Below are 19,921 nucleotides of genomic sequence, written 5' to 3' on the forward strand. Positions count from 1 at the left end.
GAGAAATAAAAAATATGGGATCAGAGATACTACCGAATATAGGGGGATTCGAAATAGAAAGAGCTTTAGAAGAGCTAAAAAATAATAAAGCTCCAGGACACGACGGTATAATTGGCGAGCTTTTGAAAACAAGCAAGACAAAAACAATCCCAATACTAACTAATGATAATTTAATAGATGTCTCCGTAATAGCAAAATCCCTAAAGACTGGAACGAGAGTCTAGTAATACTACTACACAAAAAAGGGGCCAAATGTGACCTAAACATTTGTAGACCTATATCGTCTCTCAATCAAGTGTACAAACTGTTGAGAGTTGTTAAAAACCAGTTGACTTAAATGGATAATTACCAAGAAATAGAACAGGCTGGCTTCCGCAAATGATAAATATTATAAGCAATAACTATAATAGATCGGAAGCTTTGAATAGTTCTGCTTTAAGATATAGTGCGCAGCTGGTTGTTCTAGTAATTAAATATGTAATTAAAAATATTTATTTTTTACTTAGGTATATAGGTACCGTTAAAGCAGGATATATCGTGTGTCAAAATTAATTTTGACCATTTTTTATTTACATTTCACCTTACAGGGAAACATCCTGTATGTCCCATTTTACATTCCTCTTCTGCATGCTTGCATTGAAAACTGATGTAGAATATCTTTTGTAATTACTTTTGTTATTGTTAGAATGATTAATACTAAAACAACTTTATAAAAACAGAGTTAAATCTAAAATTGACGTAAGTATAAAGTACAGTTAAAAATTTTTAAAATTCAGCAAAAAATAAAAGCACGTCCCCGTTCTTTTTTATTTATTTCAAAAACACAAAACCTAAAAATTAAACACCTTTTTTAAAATCGGAGTGTTTATTATTACACTTGTAATTTTTCGGAATATTAATTGCACAACACAACAATAAATAAGGAATCACCTAAAATAATTAAACTTAATTCATGTCCTCCTTCTTCCGCATTTTCTGTATTCTTATAGTATTCTTTAGCGTTAATCACTTTGGCGATTCTTTTCTGCCAGTCTTCTATGAAAATATTAAATACTTCTTTTTAATTACCTCAATTAACTTCTTATAAAATTTAGGAAATTTGCACGCCTTTTATTATTTTTTTTTACGCACGCCGAAATTTTATTTGTCCCCAAATTAACTGTATTCTATAGGATTAATCACTCAAAAATAGGGGGTAAGTATCAATATAGTGTGTCTATGCTTTTGGACAATACTCCCTAGGGCGCATAATTTGTTAAATTGCTTCGTGTGTAGAACTTCAAAATGTTGTTTTTTGTATAAAAATCTTCGAAATACAAATTATTTTCAAAGTTCGGCTTTGTTTGAAGATGTATTTGGTATCTTAGTGAGCTGTCGGGAATGATAGCAAGCGTTGTGAAGCACTACTATACTATTTGGCTCCCAGTTTGGGATCAGTGAGTTTTCAAACCAATCTTCAAAAATATAAGGTTCCATACTCTTGTGGTAGTCTTAACCGCCATCCTTTATTTGCGGGTATTATTTATATTATGCACATACAAAATGTAAATCTTATTGAAACAATTGATAATGAGAAATTATTTGTCTACCCACTGTTCTCTATACTGTAAAATTTAAGATACAAAATGAAATAATCTTTAAATTATTCCTCAATAGTTTACGATATTACGTTGAGGATTATCAGCTCGGTCATCAAAACAGTGCTATCAATAATGTTCAAACGGAGTATGACACCGTATTTAATTAAAATTACATATACTGTTCAATTACTACTTTTGTTCTTAAAATGATAGTGTAGAAGTAAATAAAATTCCGTGAAAGGAACAGAATCAACCAAAATAAATTAAATTTCACAGCCTACTTCAATTAATGATCTTTCTCGATGACGTGATGTATATCCTGCATTAATATTTATTTATTCAGAATAAATACACCCTTCGAGGCTATTTCTTACTTCAGATTTTTTTATTACAACCGCAGTCATAAAACAACGGTATTTATTAGTAAATTGATGAATCATGAATAAAAATCACCCTCTACGTCCATTACAATTTGAATATTATCGTGTATAGAAATACCAAAGGAGTATGATCGAGAACGTGTGCTGTAATTTAATAGCCTGTTTCCTCTAGTGCGGTATGAAACAAGGAAATATTTCCGGCCGAAGTTCTTTTGCTAGGATTCATTGTTGCCTGGATTTGGTCTTTAGGGTATCAGTGGCGGATAAAAAAAGGAAAAAGAATTATTTTATATGGTGAATTTTTTATAGTATCTAAAAACATTTTAATCTCTAGTAGGTTCACAAAAAAATAATTTTCCATAGGAACAGGAGAAGATTGGAAACAGACGAGAATTCAAAATATGAAATGAGGGCATAGCACAAGCAGTTATTTACGTTTTTATACGAGCAAATTCGATTGTCATTCGTTATGTTATATTCGTTGTATTTTTACATTCAATATTACGACAAAACGATCGAAACGATCAAAAATATCTACCAAAACAACACAATAAAATTAAAAGTAGAAGAAAAACTAACTGACCCTATTGAAGCCGGCAATGGGGTAAGACAGGAAGATCCTTAGTCCTCTATTGTTACACCTGATTATGGATGAAATAATAAAAAAAGTAAAAATTAGAAAAGGATACCAAATGGAAAAAAAAAACAGCTTAAAATAATCTGCTATGCAGACGACGCACTACTACTCTCTCAAATTGAAGATGATCTACAACGTATGCTGCGCCAATTTAATATAACCGCCAGAAAATTTAACATGTTAATTTCCCCCAAAAAGACAAAATGCATAGTTGTAACAGTAAATTTACTAAGATGTAAATTGTAGCTAGAAAGTCAGATAATAGAACAATTGACGGAGTTTAAATATCTAGGCAACACTATCTAGCTACGGAATGCTCGAAACAGAAGTGGAAGATAAAGTAAATAGAGTAAACAGAGACGCAGGTTGCCTGAATATTGAAAATATTGGGAAAGAAATGAAAGGCAGAATTTCAAACAGACAAAACAGTCATCAGACCAATAATGACATATGCGGCAGAAACCCGACCTGACACAGAGAGGACAAAAAGGATGGTTAAAACAGCAGAGATGAAAAATTGATGATAAAACACTATGGGACAGAGCTAGACGTACAGATATGCAACGTAGATGCAAGGTGGGGAACATCAAGGACTGGGTTAATAAATAGAAGAGTAGAATTGAACAATCATATAAGCCGAATGACAACAAATAGAGTAGTAAAGACGACAAGAGACGGTTCCCCAATAAAAAGACGATCAGTAGCAAGACCACGAAAACGATGGAACGACAACTTACTGGAGGCACATTCAAAAACAGACAGAGTCATGTCTACACAAAAAGAAGAAGAAGACGAAGAATAAGAGTATTACGAAAAGCGAGATCGCAAGAGAGTGGCTGGTCATCTGTGCGTAAATAAAAAGAAAGTTTCATAAGAGAAATAGAATAGGTTTGTAGTTATGCGTGTTCCGAATACGGTGTTGCCGCGTCAAAAATTTAGTTGCGATATGAACATTACAAAAACAATATATATATTAAATATAATTCAAAAATGTTATAAAGTTAAAGCCTTACTTCAAACCGAAAAATTGTTATTCTTGGTCGCAACATAATTCATCTGAGCAATAAATATCTTCATCAGAATCACTATTTGCTGCGTCGTCACCCAAGTCAATTATAATTTGATCAAAAACTGCATCAAGTAAAGGTTCTTTTGACACAAAAGTATTCCCAATTAAAACGACTTTATCACAATTTTTTTCAATAAAAAACTTATCATATAATCACATAACGTTATTTAATTTGCGCCAACGAAATTTTTTACTGCAGCCCAAACCAGTTCAATCGAAGTTACATCCGGATGGTATTGTGATATTTGCAATACTTGTTGTCCAAAACTTCTAATAATACGGTCAATTGACTACTTAACAAATCGAGGCTTATGTACTCTTCAACTCATATAATTCTCGACGAAGCATTTCATCATTGTATATTCTTTTTTATGCTTTTTTAGATGTGAAAGTTGGGTGTTTAACCTCTTGGTTATTGTGTTCTGGCGTATTGTCTAATACTATAATGCTGTTTGGGGATAAATTTATTAGAAGTTTATCCATAAGTAACTTCTTGTAATGCTTGAAGTTCAGACCGTCGTGATAATTACCAGATTGGAATTTGATTTCCACCTCAAATACGAATCCTCGACGAATCACAGGATCTAGAACAAATGATGACGTTGTCGAGCTCAGCACCCAACGTACATGGACTCAGCCTACACTCCAGCAAAAATCAATAAGCGACTGCATTATGTCCAGACAAACTTCCCAGCCACGTATGTACGATGTCAGAGATTATAGAGGGACAGAATTTGGAACAGACTATTATCTTGTAAAGGCACAAACCTTTTTCCCATTAGCGATACATTCTGAGAATCTAGTAGATCCACATTATCTGAAATTTGTGAGAAAATGTACAATATAAATAGTTTAAAAGATGAGTTTACAGCATTCTTCTCTTCGACAGAATAAGATTACACTTAAAGTTTAATAGTGACGTATTCGTCTGCCGTATCGAATATACAAAATTGTATAAGTGAAGCGGCCGTAGAAGCCTTGGAGAAACAAATACTAGATCGAGGGAATACAAAAGAATGGTAGGGTGAAGATATTAGAGTAAAGGTAGCAAACAAAAACGGGCACATAACATATAATATGGTTAATGACAAGACACAGAAGATCGCAAATACTATACAAGATGCTATAAAGATATCAAAAAAACACTGCTGAAGTCAAAAAATTAAACATGGGACAATAAATGTAAACAAATCGACAAGGGCATAGGCTTTAGCACAAGGGAGCTAAGAACGAATAGAAAGAAAAAAGTTCATATCAGCCTAATATCGCTAAAATATTGGAAATATTATTATGAAAATCTATTGACTGAAGATCGTCCACAAGTTGTTACTGAAGATAAGAGTCACAGACATATTTTATAAAAGAAAACTCAATAACACCAACTGAATAAAGAAATATCTAATGACAATGAAAAATGGACAAGCTTCTGGACCTGCAGGTCTACCCATTGAAGTTTTAAAGTATGGACTGGTCTTGCTACTGCGTTTACTTGTTTTTGTGTTTAATTGCTAATATTGATAGTGATAATGATAGTGTAGAGGGCCTATACAATTATATAAAAGAATGTTTAAATAGTGCAGAAAAAGAAGTGTTGGGTAAGTATGAAAAGACAGTATAAAGAAAGCCCTATTTTTGGGATGAAGAAATCGAAGAAAAAATAAAAATCAAACGTGATAAATACAACATATTTCTAAACGCAAAACGGTTCAAAGTAAACAAGAATACCAAAGAGCTTAAAGAGAGGTGCGAAGGGCAATAAACAAAAAGAAAAACAAATGTTGGGAGAAAAACTGCTTCAAAATTAACACTTACCTGGGAGGTAGCAGAAATACCAAAAGCTGGAAAGTACTTAAATCTCTTGGAAAAGAAAAGACTAAAGATATCATCTCTTCTATTAGCCTACGTGAATGGGGCGAATACTTTAAAAATCTACCGAATGATAATCTACAGATGAAAGGACAGAATATCTACAAACACACTCTCAATAAATAATTACGAATAGAGGGAGAATATACTGATATGGAGGCCGGAGATCAGGCTAACTTCAGACAGGTATATCAGACTATTGACCATCTCGACTAATTTATGATTACTAGCGACAAAAGAAAAAAAACGGCACGAAACCAAGCAATGAACCTCCTATACATAGATCTTCGAAAAGCATACGACAGTGTACCGCAACAAAAACTATGGGAAGCTTTAGAAAAAACAACATGAACGTAACTTTAATCAAGGCAGTGCCAAGCACTCTTTAAAAACAACAGGAACAAAATAAAGATAGGCCACGAGTTATCCAAAGGGTTTGTGGTAGACAAAGGTCTCAAACAAGGATGCTGTCTGTCCCCGACTTTGTTTAAGATCTAGTTGGAGCAAGTGCTGAAGACGTGGAAAAGGAAATGTAGTGGTATGGATATCCCTCTAAACGACACCACATTATAGACACTATGCTTTGCAGGCAACCAAATTGTCCTGGCTCAGGACAACAAAGATCTAAAATATGTGACACGAAAACTTATTCAGGAATATCAAAAATGGAGCTTAGTAAGCTAAGTAAATATAAAAAAATACAGAATACATATGTATATGAGGTAAACAACAAAATCTAATTTTGGAAGAGAAACATCAACAAATAAATCACTGTAAAATGTTTAAATATCTAGGCATACACATAACCAATGACGACAATTTGGATGAAGGGATTAAACACAGAAATAACCAGGGAAGACTAGTCATTCGGCAATTCAACAGCATACTGTCGGATAAAACAATTGTGAGAGGAAATAAAGACAGAATCTATAATAGCATTGTTACATATGAAAGCGAAATATAACCACTGAAGGAAAAAGCCATAGAGACTTTGGAAGCAACAGAAATGGATTATTGGAGGAGAGCGGTCGGTACATCAAGATTAGACAGAGAATTCAAGAAATCATGGGCGTTATACATAAAATAACAGAGGACAGAAGGGCAGACCGAGATTACGTTGGAGAGAAGGAGTCAACAAGGATATACAAGTGAGAGAATATATAGAGAATATATATATATATATATATATATATATATATATATATATATATGTTTATATATATATATATATATATATATATCTATATCTAAATATATATATATATATATATATATATATATATATATATATATATATATCTAAATATATATATATTATATATATATATATATATATTATATATATATACAGTGATGAGTGTCTTACCACCCGGCAAAATAGCGGAAAGGATAGAAGATAGATTAAGTTGTGAGATAGTACGAGATAAACTAGTTCTTAGACTTGGCTATTTGACTTCAGTCATAATTATACGGATGACCTCGAAAATATTTTATTTTAATAATTTCTGATGTTAGAATAAATGATTGAATTAATTAAGATATATTATAGTAAAAAACATTAATTAGTAGCGATTTTAAATTATAAATCTTTAAGTTAGTTAATAATTAAAATAACTCAACTGAAATATTTGACTAGGTAGGTATGTTCTGTCCGAAAACAATTATTGTATGTGGAATTGGTGTAATAGTTAGAGACGTGGTCTATTGACAAGAAGGTTGGGGTTCAATTTACACCAAGGATAAAATTTTTGTTTTATTCAATCAAAAAATAATAAAAAATATGATACATATTAGGCAACAAGTTTTCGAAAAACTCATTATTTACAATTTATTCTTATTCCAATGTTATAAAATAGAAATACAAAATAATTCAAATTTAATTCCAGTTTTACAGTCTTCAGTTGTGAATGCAAAATAATCCGGTGAAGACTGTTTAATGTCAAATCCATCACTAAATTCTCAGTGTTAATATCAATTCCTCTGTACAGGTAATGATAATCAAAACAATTGACAACATTGGAATGGATGCGCGCGAACAGCTGCCTGCTTTACAGCTAACCAAATCATCAAGCCTTCAGCCATCAAATAATAACATATCGAGAAGTGTTTTTGCACGGTAAACAGAAACTTTTTATTGAAAAAACAATTCGTAAAAATGGTTTTAACGGTCGAGGAAAAAGTGCAAATTGTTGTCTGGCATGTGAATGGATTATCAGACAACATGACTAGACAACAATTTGTAAATATGTTTCCAAATAGGCCAGCTCCAGCACGATCAACAATTCAGTCTATTATACGTAATTTTTTTACTTATGGATCAGTGTTCGCTCCAATAGGAGTTCGTAGACGAAAGGAGGTAACTCCAGATTTGGAACTAAGGAACACTTTGATTTGTGCAAGTATTGAGCAAAATCCTACCCAATCAACATCTCGTCTCGGAGAACAATATGGAATTTCAAGATTTAGAGTAGGTAAAATTTTGAAAAGACATGGATACCATCCCTATAAACTTCATAAATCCAACGAACAATTCCCTGGGGATTAATATAGACGTTTAGAATTTTGTCAAACTGCAATGGAAATGTCACATCAAGATGAACATTTTTTAGAGAACGTTTTGTTCACCGATGAATGTACGTTTTCATTGCATGGCCGTCACAATTCAATGAATGCTCGGTATTGGTCTCTATGTCTATGGAATTGAAGACGATAGGCCTAATTCTCTCCAAGAATTAAGAGAAAAGATCTTTGATTCAATGAGAGAGGTATTAGTCCAGAAACATTAACTAATGTTAGACGAAACTTTTATAAAAGATTGGGTTATTGTTCTGCTGCTAATGGAGGCTTATTCGAACATTTTTTGTAAATACATTTCATTAGAATAAAATACGTTTATTTAGAATATTTTTATAGAATTTCTACCTATTTAAACATTTTTTGTAAGTACATTTATTTAGAACGTTCTTTTATGTTTGAAGAATTTTTACTTTATTTTCGAAAGTACGACATTGTTTTTTCAATAAGATTTTCATGTTTTACTATAAACACTTCTAATAAAAACTGAAATAAATGTTTAGTAATTTAAAGCAAAACGATATATCTGCATAATTTCAAATTTTAATTTTTAAAAAAGTAAAACCTCCATGTTGGATTCGAACCCTGAGCGCCTGGATGAGAACATCGTGCCTTGAACTCTGATCCATCAGACTTTTATAATTATTTAGTGACAGTTTGGGTTATTGTTCTGCTGCTGTTCAAATCATAGTAGAAATTATTCTTGGTTAATAATTTAAAACTTTAGATTAAATAATCACTATTAATTAAATTATTTTATTCACATTTTTGCTTTATTGTGGTCAATCAGTTTTTACTTTATGCGAAATTAAAAAATGGAAATACGTCACACATACGACGTTACACATAATAATTATGACCGAGGTGATTTAGCTCGAAGCTAACGTCTAAAGGTGTGAGACTATCGATAGTGGTAATGTAATGTAATGTAAATTATAGGTTTCTATCGATTATTTCTCACCTCTACGAGTTTCATCTCTTTTTATTTTCCAAGGTAACTGTGTTTTCTATCTCTTACGTTAAAAAGCCGGGTGGTAAGACACTCATCACTGTATATATATATATATATATATATATATATATATATATATATATATATATATATATATATATATATATTATATCTAAATCTATTTAAATTCAGCACTACGACGATGGAGATATAGTCCTGTCATAACATGGGTATATTTATAGATGACGATGAAATTTTCAGTTTGCACTTTGCTGACGACCAGAAGTATTAGCTGAGGATGGGGATGATGTGAGATATATGATGAGAGATTTGGATAAAGAATATAAGGCATAGGGTTGGAAGATAAATATGGAAAAGACCTAATATTTAGTTGTTGGAAAAGCAGATCGAAATAATTTAGTTCTAGACCACTGTCAAATAAAAAATGTTGAGTCGTGCAAGTACCTTTAGAGCACAAGTACAAGTGCAAGTACACAAATTGGACAAGATACAAAAATCAGAATCTACAAGACGATTGTCGAAAGCATCGCAACTTATGGAGCTGAGGTCTGGCAAATGGTAAAAAGCTAAAAATAGAAGCTACTGTTAATGGAACTGGGCGTTTGGAGACTTTACTGTAGGTTAATACTTCACAACAAAATAAGAAATGACGAGATACAAAAAAGAATGGATATTCGGCAAACCGGCTGTTCATTCAGCTAGAAAAACGCTCCTTGATAGACCCATGGGACAGGGAAGAGAAAGACCCAGAACAAGACTCTTTGATAATTTTGATGAAGACATAAGAAATATGAGAATACGTGCGAGAGAAATTATTGAGGAGGCTGGGACACACAGAGAGTTGTAAAGCCAGATTGATGATGATGATAATGATAATATTAAATGTATATTAATGTTTAATTGGGTTTTACAATGATGCATTATGTTTAATTTATTATTAAATTAATTACCCGTCGGTCTTGTACTTCTTTTAGATCTACTAAATCTATCTGAATTAGCTTCTTCTCCCAATTTCTCGTGCTTGGGATCCTAAATATTTATTTTTGACTGAACTTTCCATTTTAATTCCAAAATGTAACTGTTGCGCTTCAAAAAAATATTTGAATACTTAATAACACTGCAGTGAATTTAACGTTAGGAGCTCGTTCTCTTTCGCTTGGCGGTCAGGGAAGAAATGAATTATATACAATAATATAAAATTTGGTAAACACTCAACACGCCATTTTTTCCTTAAATTAATTCTAAATAAACAATAAAAATATACTATTTGGAAACAGCGAAAAAAGTCCAAAGCATGTAGTACCTCTGTTAGTTAGAGAAAATTCTTTTATGTTTATTCAGAACAGTGCAATAACATAATTTTTCGTTTCTAAGGAGTAGTTCTCATTTATCTTAACACTATACACTTTCTTAGGTTTTTATGTTGTGTTTTCTTCTTAACTCGAACGTTTCCATCGACTTTTTTAAGGGTAAGAACAAAAGTCCATTAGCCATCCTCGAGTACAATGGCGATTTCATTTAAAAAAAATATTAAGAGCTCGTTCTGGCAGCGACAATTGTTGAATTAAAATACCTACAAGCGGGATACATAATGCTTCCACGGCGAACAATCGGCATAGTAATTTCACTTCCGACGGAAGTACGCATGTGTTTTATTCATTTGTGCACTTTGTCTTAGAGAGTTCCTGTCGTCTAAACAGCCAACGCAAAATATTCCACCACAACGTATAACAGGTACGAGAACTACCTGAACGAAATTCACGCGTCGCAAATTTTTTACTTTCATATTTTAATATGTCAATTAAAATTTCAGTAATTACTTTAATATTCACATGCTTCGCATACAGTAATTGCTTCGCATGCCATCTCCGCAGCGGTAGTGGTATTCATAGAGGCCATCGTGATTTTAGATGCGATTATTTTAAAAAGTTAGTTTGATGTGATTCCTTAAGTAACGCAACTGTGGGAGTCTTCAATTACTGGTGTAGGTGTAGAGGATGACAATATCATCAGCAAAACAAATAATTTTACTATTAATTTCATTGTTGCTGGATCAATTATATATATTAAAAAAATAAAGGACCTAAACAGTACTTTAGGAGATACCATACTCCATACTAGCGATCTATTTTTACGTAACTTTGAAATAATAAGTACTCCTCTTACTCTAAGATGATCTAAAGTACCTTGCTGACGTGGAGAGCTATTATTCAGGATCTTATATAAATTTCTCTTTTTAAAACCATATAGGTTTGCTGACACTTAGAGCTTTAAACTTTGAAAGGTATTCATTTAATCGTTCTGACGTTCTATCTCATCCTTTAATTTTCAAATAGTTTTGCAAGTCGGGTACAATTTTTTATCGCTCTTTTTAAATATTAGTTTATATAAGCACTATTTTTGTAAAAGGTAGGGATATGTTCCTTGTTCAAATATTTTATTTTTTAAGTTATGGAAAATGGAACTAACAGCATCATTGAAAAATATTTGTGTTATATAGCTACCTTGGTAGAAGACCGTCATATCCCAAAAAAGTGGAATAAACAAATTTTAAATATTCTATATTTTTTTGTGTGATAAATCCATAAAGTTAGTTTATGCCTCTAGTAGATAAGTCCGTCAGATAGTAGAAGTGTCGTTATTTTTAATAAGATAAATAAGAAAAGTTTTTTCGATTTGTACAATACTGTCACAGTATGAAATATGCCGTCCGGTTTCAAAAACACAATGAGATAATGCAATACTTTCTATGAAGAGTAATGCATTATTTTGAGTTGTGTCAGCCTTTTAAAGAAGTTGAGATTATGTTTAAAACGAATTGGTCATAGACATATTATAATAATGTCTATGGCTGTAGTATACTTTTGGGTTATGCTAGTATTTTAGAAAATTATTAGAACTTTTGAATTTTTGAACCAAACTATCTACAAATTATTAACGTTATTAAAAAAATAACTCGGAATTATTTCAGATTATAAAAATGTCTCAAGGATTTAGAGGTGGACTCATGTTAAAGTTGAGTTATTGTTGAGTTATTATGGAAAGTTAAAGAATGAATTTTCAAATGAAGACAAGTATTTTTTTAATTAGAGTCTTTGTTCTTATTTTATATGTCAAATATACATTTGTAAAAAACACGTAAAACAATTTTAATAAGGAATAGAATTATCTTCACACCGAACACATTTTTTTAAGAACAACGTTACAACTCAAAAATTATATGGCCTAAAATAGGATTATAGAACTACGGAATTGACTATAGCTTTTTACAGACTAGTACACACCAAAGCCAAACTAATATTAGCCTGTTCGCGGTTACGGGTAAAGTTTTATTGTATTTTTAAAATTCATCGATTTTTTAAATGGCCATTTCTGAAAATTATCACATTTTTACATATGACGGTCTTCTTCCAATGTAGCGATATCGTTCACCGGCGGCAATAGTCGCACATCTCAAAAATCAGTTAATTATATTAATGTTTAGTAAATTGATGTTTATAATTGAATATGAAATTTAACGCACTATCTTGCACCAAGAGAGGTAGGTACAATATTAACTCTCATAGTTTTTATTAGATGACGCATGTGTCACTACTGATTTTAGTCAATTTTGTTCAAAAATTGCAGCAATAATGGCATTTCTGAGTTATGTCCGTATAGACGTTTCGTTTCCGTTTATATTCTTACAAAGTGTTTAAGAAGGCGAGTTTTGTTCACTTATGCTAGTTGTCGATTGTGGATTTTTGTAAATTTTTTTATCGTAAAGTGTCACAAAAAAGTGTCTAAGGATATTAAAGATGCCGTTCGTTTTCACATTTCTTCGATCCCAACAATTGATGTATCGGAATTATAAGTTGGCCTATGAAAGCCAAGGAAACGTACGTTTCTTATCAAAATTACAAAGAAACGGAGAAAGAAAACATATATGCCCAATATATAACTCATATTGAAGAGAAGAACTTGAATAAGGATGAGAAAGAAAGAGGGAGATAAAAACAAAACCTCACGCTCGTACCAGATGGCATGTTTTCATCTGCAGGCTTCCTTACCAGTTCCAAATGGACAGAACCTTGTTTCTATTATAAATCAAAACTATCAAGTTTTTTAGTACGTGATCTTACGCAAAACAACCAAGGACCGGTAAAATGTTATATCTGACACCAAGAAGAAGGTAAAAAAGGAGCAGCAGAAATAGGTAGGTACTGTTGAAGTATTTAAAGGACAAGGAAGAAACATCAAATTCTGAGGATCTTCAAATTATATTATATTCTGACAATTTTTGCAATTAATTGCGACATTTATCGACAATATTACGATGTTATATTTTTCCTATACTGTTGTACGGAGTCGAGTCGTGGACTCTTACAGACGCTATCTGCAAGAAAATTGAGACTTTCAGGATGTGGCTGTATCGTCGAATCTTGAAGTTATTTTGTACCGACCACGTTACTAACCAGGACGTTTTATTAAGAATGCAAACAGAAAAAGAGTTGTTCATCACAATAAAAACAGCCAGAATCGAATACCTCGGTCACATCATGAGGAACAGCGAAAAATAGGGGTTGCTGCAATTAGTTCTTCAAGGAAAAGTAGAAGGAAAACGGGGACCAGGAAGGCGACGGATTTCCTGGCTGAAAAATCTACGTATGTGGTTCAACACAACAACCACAAATCTTTTCAGAGCAGCAAGCAGTTTGCAAGATACAGATTGCCATGGTGGTCGCCAACATTTGGAACGGATAGGCACTACAAGAAGAAGAATCGACAATATTTAGTAGCTATAAATTTAAATGCCAGATTACATGAATCACTTGAGCAGTATTGTCAAGAAAATAACGAGGAATTTTAGTTTTGGGGGTTCAAGAAAATAAAACGGCAGTCATTGCATCTTCGAAATCTTCTCTCCAGGACGATCTAGCTATCTTTTTTGGCTATTTTTTCAGGCATTCTAGTTTTTTGGCTTCAGTTGTATCTATTATGTCTAGATTAACTTACATTTCTCTCCGAATATCTTCGTTCACACCCTATCACGTCTAGTGAGTTGGTAACATCCTTCTCCAATAGTTCATTTCCATGGTCTTAATTTTTGATTTGTTTCTTTGATTTATTTCCCAGAATTCGGCGCCGTACAACCCAATACTTTCTATTATTGTTTTAAAAATTATTTTTTTATTTTCCTTTGTTATTTGATTATTCCACAATAGTCCATGTAATTGTCTAGTGGCTGATCTGGCTTGGCTAATCCTGGAATGTATTTCTTCGGTTCTTCCTGCTTTTGATGTTATTTGGACTTCCAAGAACTTGACGATTTTAGTTGATTTTATAGTTCCCATTTCAATTTGTAGGCTTTCTGGTTTTTGTCCAGCATCTAAGTACTTGGTTTTTTGTATATTAATTGCGAGGCCCCACTTGGTGTATTTCTCTTCCAGTTTTCTAAGCATATAGTCTATATCCACTCGCATCTTCAGCTAGAATGGCTTGGTCGTCAGCGAAGTGTATCGTGTACGATCTCTCGTCTTCGACTGGGATGCCCATATTACAGCACTTTCTTCTCCACACCTCATTCAGATATATTTTGAAAAGTGTAGGTGCTATGCAACAGCTTTGTTTTAGACCCTTACTAATAGAAATTTTTGTAGTTAATTTGTTACAAGTTATAATGTTTAGCGTCATATTTTTGTAAAGCTGTGAAACTGCTTTTATGTTTTTGTGTTTATTCCTATTTTTCCATTGCTACCCAGAGCATTAAAAGTGGTACACTATCGTATGCCTTTGTCAAATATATAAAGACTATTTGGGTTGAAAGGTTGTGGGCTAATCTTTTGTCAATAACCTGCTTTAGAGAAAATATGCTGTTTATACAGAATCTGCCTGCATGAAAGACTTCTATATCTGCCATATCTGTTTTGTAAATCTCTCAATCCATTGTCGTATATGGTCGAGAAATGGGATGAATAAATTTATTTTGTAATACGATAATATTTATATCCGACATACGAATGTTACAGCGATTTAACTGCCTTCCGACGATACGTGACATAAGCAGTATACTTCCATTTTCTTCGAACAACGCCTTTGCTTTTTCCTGGAGATGGAGTTAACCTTGGTCAACTTTATGTCTTAAAAGCATTAATAGCACCATTCACGTGGCTGAATGCCAGTTATGAGATCGATGTTAACTGCCTCAGTCAGTGGCTTAGATAGCGGCAATGTATAGCTCATGACTTTCTAAGAAATCACTAGGCACATATCAACATTCGAAGATCTAAGTGTGTTAAGCATTTGGACGGCTTGTTGTGATGTTTCTTTATTGTGGCTAGATTCTTCGAGAGCATGCATAATCGCTAAATAAATTTCCTTGAATCCTATAACGGCTTCATACTTGAACCCATCGTGTTTCGCACATAACAAGCAGACTTTTTAATGAGGTAACAGATACCGATTTTTTTTAAGAACGGCAGAGCGTTCAGCTGAATGTTTAAAGCAGGAACTAAAAGACTGCACGATCTCAATGAAATTTCACACATCTGCTTGTGAACATAAGTCAGCAATAGCAAGGTTAAATAGTGTGCACTACAATGTACATAAACAGCAAGAGGGCATTCTTGTTGAATATATGATTGGACAGCGTACAAATATCCACTCATAGCCACAGCTCCATCGTAACATTAACCAACCACAAGAGAACATTTAAGTCCCTGCTTTTTCACAGTTCCAATTATGAGATTTGCAAGGTCGTATCCTAGCAACATCGACATAGCGTAGAAACAAGAATCATGAGGGAAAAAACGATAAACCTTATTATTATTTTTGAAAGAAAGATATTGAGTAGGATATTGGGACTTATCTGCAACAATGGTATGTGGAGAATGAGGTTAAACTACTATATACGAGTTATATCAATTGTACAAAGAACCTTCTATACCAAATTATGCAAAAATACAAAGATTTCACCTTATAAGAATGGGTAATAACAGAACACCTAGTAGAACGCTTAGTGGAACTATGGTAAGACGTCGGCCAATAGGAAGACCAAGGAAGTGGTAGATAGACGAAGTGAGAACCGATGCTAAATAGACATTGAAGCCATATAACTGGAGGAGAGCAATCAAGGAAAGGGTTGCTTGGGAGCGGATGCTGGAGGAGGCCAGGGCACAACTTCGACCGTAGCGTTATTGGGGAGAGAAGGAGATTTCCTTAACATCTCCTTAACTTTATGCTGTTTAACATCTTTGAAATTAACATATCGCAAGCACAACGAGACTTGCTTCATACGGGCAATGTCAGTCGTCGCGAGAGTCGCAAAAAATTTAGCTTCCTTTTATTGAATAATTTCATTACAAATGTCAATTATTTCATTTTGAATTTGTAGGCTCATGTAAGCATTCTTCTGGGAAGTTGCCAAATGCTCAGAAAGATCTTTATTCTCAGATTCGACTGCGTACCACATTAGTGTCTAAAATTGCCATCCTCCTGAGGTGGTTGTTAGGGTACAAGGTTACATTAATTTAGGGTACAAAATGTGTACCGCTGCACACTGAGGTTAGTATTTCTGGTGGTATATATTAAGAGTACCACTACCATTAAAAGAGTTAATAATAAAATATTTACCCCCACTTGTAGCTGGTTATTGTTCGTAATAAACTTATTTTCATATACTAAAAAGCGATTAAGTTTTTGTCCAATATCATTCCTGAAACTTTAATATTGTTACGATAAATATACTGGCCTAAATTTTATGACTAATTATTCTGTTTTGTTGTAGAAATTTCGGTGGAAGTCTAGAACCAAAATTATGGTGAATGAGACCGGCTAAGCTTCTCGATCTTTCGATGCAAGACAATGCGATCTTTCGATGCTGTTCTCGAATATCAGGATTGCTTATAAAATAACCGAACTTTGATTGAAGAGGACAGTTAATAAAGAAGACCCGCGGCCGCGATATTTATTGTTACGCTCGCCTAGATAAATTATGTGTATTATTCGTTAAATAAATTTATATAAATTATTGTGCCTTTTAATGAATTAAGATAAGAACAAGACATTATAAATTAAATAGACAGTGAAATAAATAACATAACAATATTTTCTTCAAAATCTACAGTATTTACATATGCCAGGAGATCATATAGATATATTTTTTTATTTTTAAAATATTTATGATAATAAATAAGTACTCACCACATTCACGAATTCTTGAAAAGTGATGGCATGCGTACTGGACGTTCTGAATTTTTCCAGAAGGATCTGTCTTTTCCCGGCGTTAACTCGCTGACAAAACTCAGTATGTGACATCGCATTCAAAAAGTCTGACCATGGAATCTCGCCAAAACCTTCCGGGTCGTATTTGTCGAAAAATTGCCTCCATTGCTAAAACAAAATCAAAACGTCTAAGAATTGAATAAAGTAAATTATACGCGTAATAGATTTCATTAATAAGAAAGTAATAAAACGCAAAAAAATAAAATATATTTGATTTAGATCTTCATTCCAGTGTATAATATGAAAGATGGGAAAGATAGGTTTTTGAAAACTTTAAAAACAAAATTGATTAATGTTTTAAAATGGAATACTTAAGAAAAAACAACACTTTTTCATTACTTATTTATATCTCTTTACAACGACTATTTAAATTCTTACGTGATATTTTTGAAATAAAACACACTAATTTTATTTTAAAAAGAACAGATTTTATTAAATACGTAAAAATATAAAACAAGAGGTATTCACTTTAAAATTCAAAATAATAAAGTACAAAAAGTGTCAACGCCGCAACTGTCAAATAAGTGTTACCAATGTATGCCAAAATATCACCTTCGTTCGATTACAGTTACAGTGTGTTCCGAACAAATGTTTTTCATAAAAACGCTTTATAATGCATTTATACAAATTAAATGAAACATATTATTGTGTATTTATTTAAGTTAACATTAATAGAAATCATTAAATATTATTTCTACGCATATATAATAAAATATGTCTAATGGCTGTAATGCCAGTGTACTCGGCAAAGTGATTCTAAAAAAGAACACACCTACCGCCTAAATATTTCGTGTTGGTATCATGTGACCTCACGGCTATGACGCGGATGACGTGCAACGGTAAGTAAATTAGATGAAGTATATGTTCTTATCTAGCGTGTCCTTATTACACTTTGAATGCTACTCCTGCTATATATATATAGTTCGATACTTGTTGACGTCTTCTTCTTTATGTATTGGGATTATGAGATTTTATTAAATAATTTGAGCAATCATGCTTCTCCTTCCTTTCCTATGTATTTTCCATATTATCAGCACCACATACTTTTGTAATTATAATATTTATTATTTCTCAATGTCTCTGTATTTATTTCTTAATTTCTTCATCACCGTTTGTTGGTAAGATTCTGTCTCCTCTGTTCTTTACTCAGTTGTAATTTATTTTGACAGTTTTTCTGTCTATTGTTACGATTTCGCCTGTATTAGGTTTATTTTATTCGTTTTAACCTTTAAGTTCTTTTGTTGCTTCTCCTCATTTCTTTGTTGCCTCCTTTTCATTATTTTAATCTTATTTCTTTCCTCTTTATATATCGTCTTATTCATGTTTTGTTTCCACTTTCATTCCTGCTTCTTTCTTGTATGTAGACATTATTATTTCACCATCTTAAGGGAAAGTGGGGAATGGTGCGCGTCAGGTAATCGTGCTCTGCATTGTATTTCAAATTCCGTGGAAGATTTTACGAATTCAACCAGTCCTACACATTTCGGCCGATCTCATGATCTTCAGATCTTCAGTCAATCGTTGCAAATGGACTAAGTGAGATCCGGTTATTGAAAATTGCAAGAATTCTTCTAGTTTTCTGCTCAAAAAATTAATACAGTAAGTCTATAGTGTTTATTCAGTTGCTTTGAACTTAGTATTAATTTAAATCATGTTGTTTTCTGTACATTTTGGTGCATCTTTTGGTTTATATGGTTCAGTAGTTTTCTGTTTGTGATGACGTTTGCTAGTTAAGGCGTAAATGGATAATTGGCGCAGAAGTTCGCACGATTTCCCCATAAACAAACAAATGGTAAATATTAAAATTACCATTTTTATTTATAGATGCCACGAAACTACACTAGAAAATCTACGATTCTTACATATACTAACGCAGATTTACAAAATGCTCTGTATACAATCTGAAAAGGGGAAGAGCTTTCAACATTCCAGAAGAATCGACTTTAAGAAAACGATTAACAGGTTTGCACACGCCACTCCGTTTAGATAGTACAGCTGTATTTTCCAACGTCCATGGTATTTTCAGATGAAATAGAAAAATAATTAAGAGAGTAGGTGTTAACGTTTGCTAAATTATTCTATGGCTTAACATCTAAACAACTTAGACTATCTCAAATAATGTTAATAAATAGAAGAGGTTAGCCGGCAAAGATTGGCTTTATAGGTTTATTAAGACAATCAGAAGGAACAAGTTTGAACTAGATTGCCGCATTTAATAAAGAGTCGACAACACTATTTTAAATGATGAAAAGGTTGTCAATATGAGTCCATAATACTAGTATGCAGAAGATAGTCAATTCTCACAATCTTAGGTAGTTTTTTATTGTAATACAATTCTAGGCTGCCGGTTTCAAGGCTATTACAATAAAAACTACCTAAGATTGTAAGAATTGTCTATCTCTTATACACCAACATTATTTTAATCTAATATCAAAATACTCATGGACAAGTTTAAGTTTGAGCCAAATAGACTTTTTAATATAGGCGAAGCTGGCATTACAACAGTCAAAAAAAATCTTTAAAGGTTTAAGGAACTAAGGAGCTAAAGGAGCTAAGAAGATAGGGTCTGCTATATCTTCC

At 32.6% G+C, this 19,921-nt stretch overlaps 1 protein-coding gene across 1 annotated transcript in view; it reads right to left on the reverse strand.

The window, feature by feature from the left end:
* The window catches only part of LOC140441438 (protein rhomboid-like), a 246,792-nt gene that overhangs the window by 202,594 nt on the left and 24,277 nt on the right, over window positions 1-19,921 (reverse strand). Inside the window, exon 4 of the mRNA XM_072532170.1 lies at window positions 17,261-17,449. Within this exon, the coding sequence (XP_072388271.1) occupies window positions 17,261-17,449 (189 nt within the window). The remainder of the gene's footprint in view (window positions 1-17,260; window positions 17,450-19,921) is intronic.

Source organism: Diabrotica undecimpunctata, chromosome 5 (genome assembly GCF_040954645.1).
Source record: "Diabrotica undecimpunctata isolate CICGRU chromosome 5, icDiaUnde3, whole genome shotgun sequence".
Classification (NCBI taxonomy): Eukaryota; Metazoa; Arthropoda; class Insecta; order Coleoptera; family Chrysomelidae; genus Diabrotica; species Diabrotica undecimpunctata.